Source organism: Cebus imitator, unplaced genomic scaffold (assembly GCF_001604975.1).
Source record: "Cebus imitator isolate Cc_AM_T3 unplaced genomic scaffold, Cebus_imitator-1.0 Scaffold191, whole genome shotgun sequence".
Classification (NCBI taxonomy): Eukaryota; Metazoa; Chordata; class Mammalia; order Primates; family Cebidae; genus Cebus; species Cebus imitator.
The window spans coordinates 3,283,476-3,285,776 of record NW_016107506.1 but is presented as its reverse complement, the minus strand read 5'-3'; the positions used below and the strand labels follow the sequence as shown (position 1 = coordinate 3,285,776).

General features: G+C 34.0%; 1 protein-coding gene across 1 annotated transcript in view; it reads left to right on the top strand.

Moving 5' to 3' along the window:
• The window catches only part of ACADL (acyl-CoA dehydrogenase long chain), a 37,932-nt gene that overhangs the window by 3,808 nt on the left and 31,823 nt on the right, over positions 1–2,301 (top strand). The window contains 2 exon segments of the mRNA XM_037745051.1: positions 8–110; positions 113–140. Of these exon segments, the coding sequence (XP_037600979.1) occupies positions 8–110; positions 113–140 (131 nt within the window).

Below are 2,301 nucleotides of genomic sequence, written 5' to 3'. Positions count from 1 at the left end.
CGGACAGAAAGAACATCTAGAAACTTCTGCTAAAAAGTTAACAGATATAGGAATTAGAAAAATCTTTTCTTCAGAGCATGACATTTTCCAGGAAAGTGTAAGGAAGTTTTTTTTCAAGAAGTGATTCCTTAGCACTCAGAGTAAGTAGCACATTTTCCTCTAATGTAGTAAATATTAGGGGTATGATAGGACCATTCCCTAGAATGTCATACATTGCTATACAGGAAACATACTATGTTCGGGGCTTTATTCACATTTTTACTGCTCTTCACCATAACATTGTAAAATCCCGGGATTCTTAGAGATTTTTTTTAATGAATTTTAAAATGTACTATACACAAATAAGAAAATTTGAAAATTTGCAACTTAGCCTAAGAGTAGTATTTTTTTAAACCATGGGTAAGTGACAACAAAATACTAGTCAATTTCATAGTCTTTTTTTTTCTCCTTCATGGATTAATTAAACTAAAAGCTCAAAAAGTCAGCATAATACAAACCTTGGTAAGCAATTGGTTACCTCTGGATATTTCTTGATTAATTACTATTACTTTATTAACCAAAAACCTATCATTTCTATTACAATAAGATTTTGCTTCATTTCCAAAATTTACTCAGTGCCAATACAGATACTCCTCAATTTAGGATGGGGCTACAAGTTGAAAATATCATAAATCAAAAATGCATTGTTATTATTTTAACACATTATTATAAAAACAAAAAAATTCTCAGCACTGTTATGTTAGAAGCAGAAATTAGAAGATTAGTAAAAATGAAGAGAGAAATGGTTCAGGAACATCATAGCTTTGTGAGGTTTTATACACCTACCCTGCTAAATGCCATAGTTTAGGCCAGCCTGCATGCTCAAAACAATTATATAAGCCTACAGTTAGGCAAAGTCATCTAACGCAATGTCTGCTTTGCAATAAAGTACTAAATAACTCATGTAATGTATTAAATACTCTAATGAAAAACAAAATGGTTATATGGATGCTTGAAGTAAGTATGTTTTTGACTGATCATGAATTGCTTTTGCACCATACTTAAAAAAAATTGTAAGTTGAACTGTCTTAAGTCACAGACATTTGTACTTTACGATGTTTAGAATGGTTTTTAAATAGAATTAAAAGTCATTTCCATTAAGTTTTTACTAATACCTTCTTGGTAAGAATGACCAAAATTAGCTAAACCCAGAAGCCAAAAGCCATGACTAGTCTTTGGTGAAAAGCAACTAACTTCTGTTTTTCCGTTTTTTGGTTTTTGGTTTTTGGTTTTGAGATATGGTATCATTCTGTTGCCCAGGCTAGAGTGTAGTGGCATTGATTATAGCTCACTGCAGCCTTGAACTTCTGGGCTCAAGCGATCCTCCTGCCTCAGCCTCCCAAAGTGCTGGGATTACAGGAGTGAACCTGCATGTGGCCTCAACTAGCTTCTTAAAGACAAGAGAGACATAGTACACTTTGCTCTAATAGAATCTCTTTTGTTTATTTCTTCACTGCTTTTAAACTTTGTTCCAGAAAAAAATGTTGAGAAGGCTTTGAAATAAAATAATAGGAGCTGACAAATTTTAAGTCAATAATAAAAATATTTCCAAAGCTACTGTAGGCAACAACTGTGTTCAAACCACACCTGAAAATCCAACTCTTAAATTTTTTGTAGTGTCTATAACTACCTTCAATCAGTATCTTCAAATGCCCCATATCTTATTAATTATAATCCACTTAAAAATACAAAAATTTTCAGATATTTTTTTCACTATCTCCAACTAGCCATCTATTTCCTCATCCTGCCATTCTTATTTTTAAAGAAGAAAAGCTGAGGATGCCTATCCTACACAAATGTCTAATGTTTTCAGAAGTTCATTTGATATAGAGCTATGGTGCAAGGTGCTTCTGCTCTCCTGGTGTTCCTGTTTAAACTGTAATGAGGTTCCCTACTTTGTCAGCTTCTGTATGCTTGTCCCATAAGTTCAGCACTTTAAGGAAATATGCCAAGGAGAATTGCCTTTTACTATAACAGGTTAGGCAAATTCCCATGATGACATAGCATAACTAAGCTTGTATGTAAGAGCACCAGCTGAGCAAAACTACGTCAATGAATATCAGTGGGTATAATTTTCAAGCCCAATAAATAGTCAAGATGGGGAAAGGAAATGGCAAACATAAAGAAGAAGAGAAAGCTGGGTGCTATGGCTCATACTTGTAATGCTAGTGGTTTGGGAGGCTAAGGTTTGAGGACTGCTTGAGGCCAAGAGTTTAAGATCAGCCTGGGCATCATAATAAGGCCCCAGCTCTACAAAAAAAA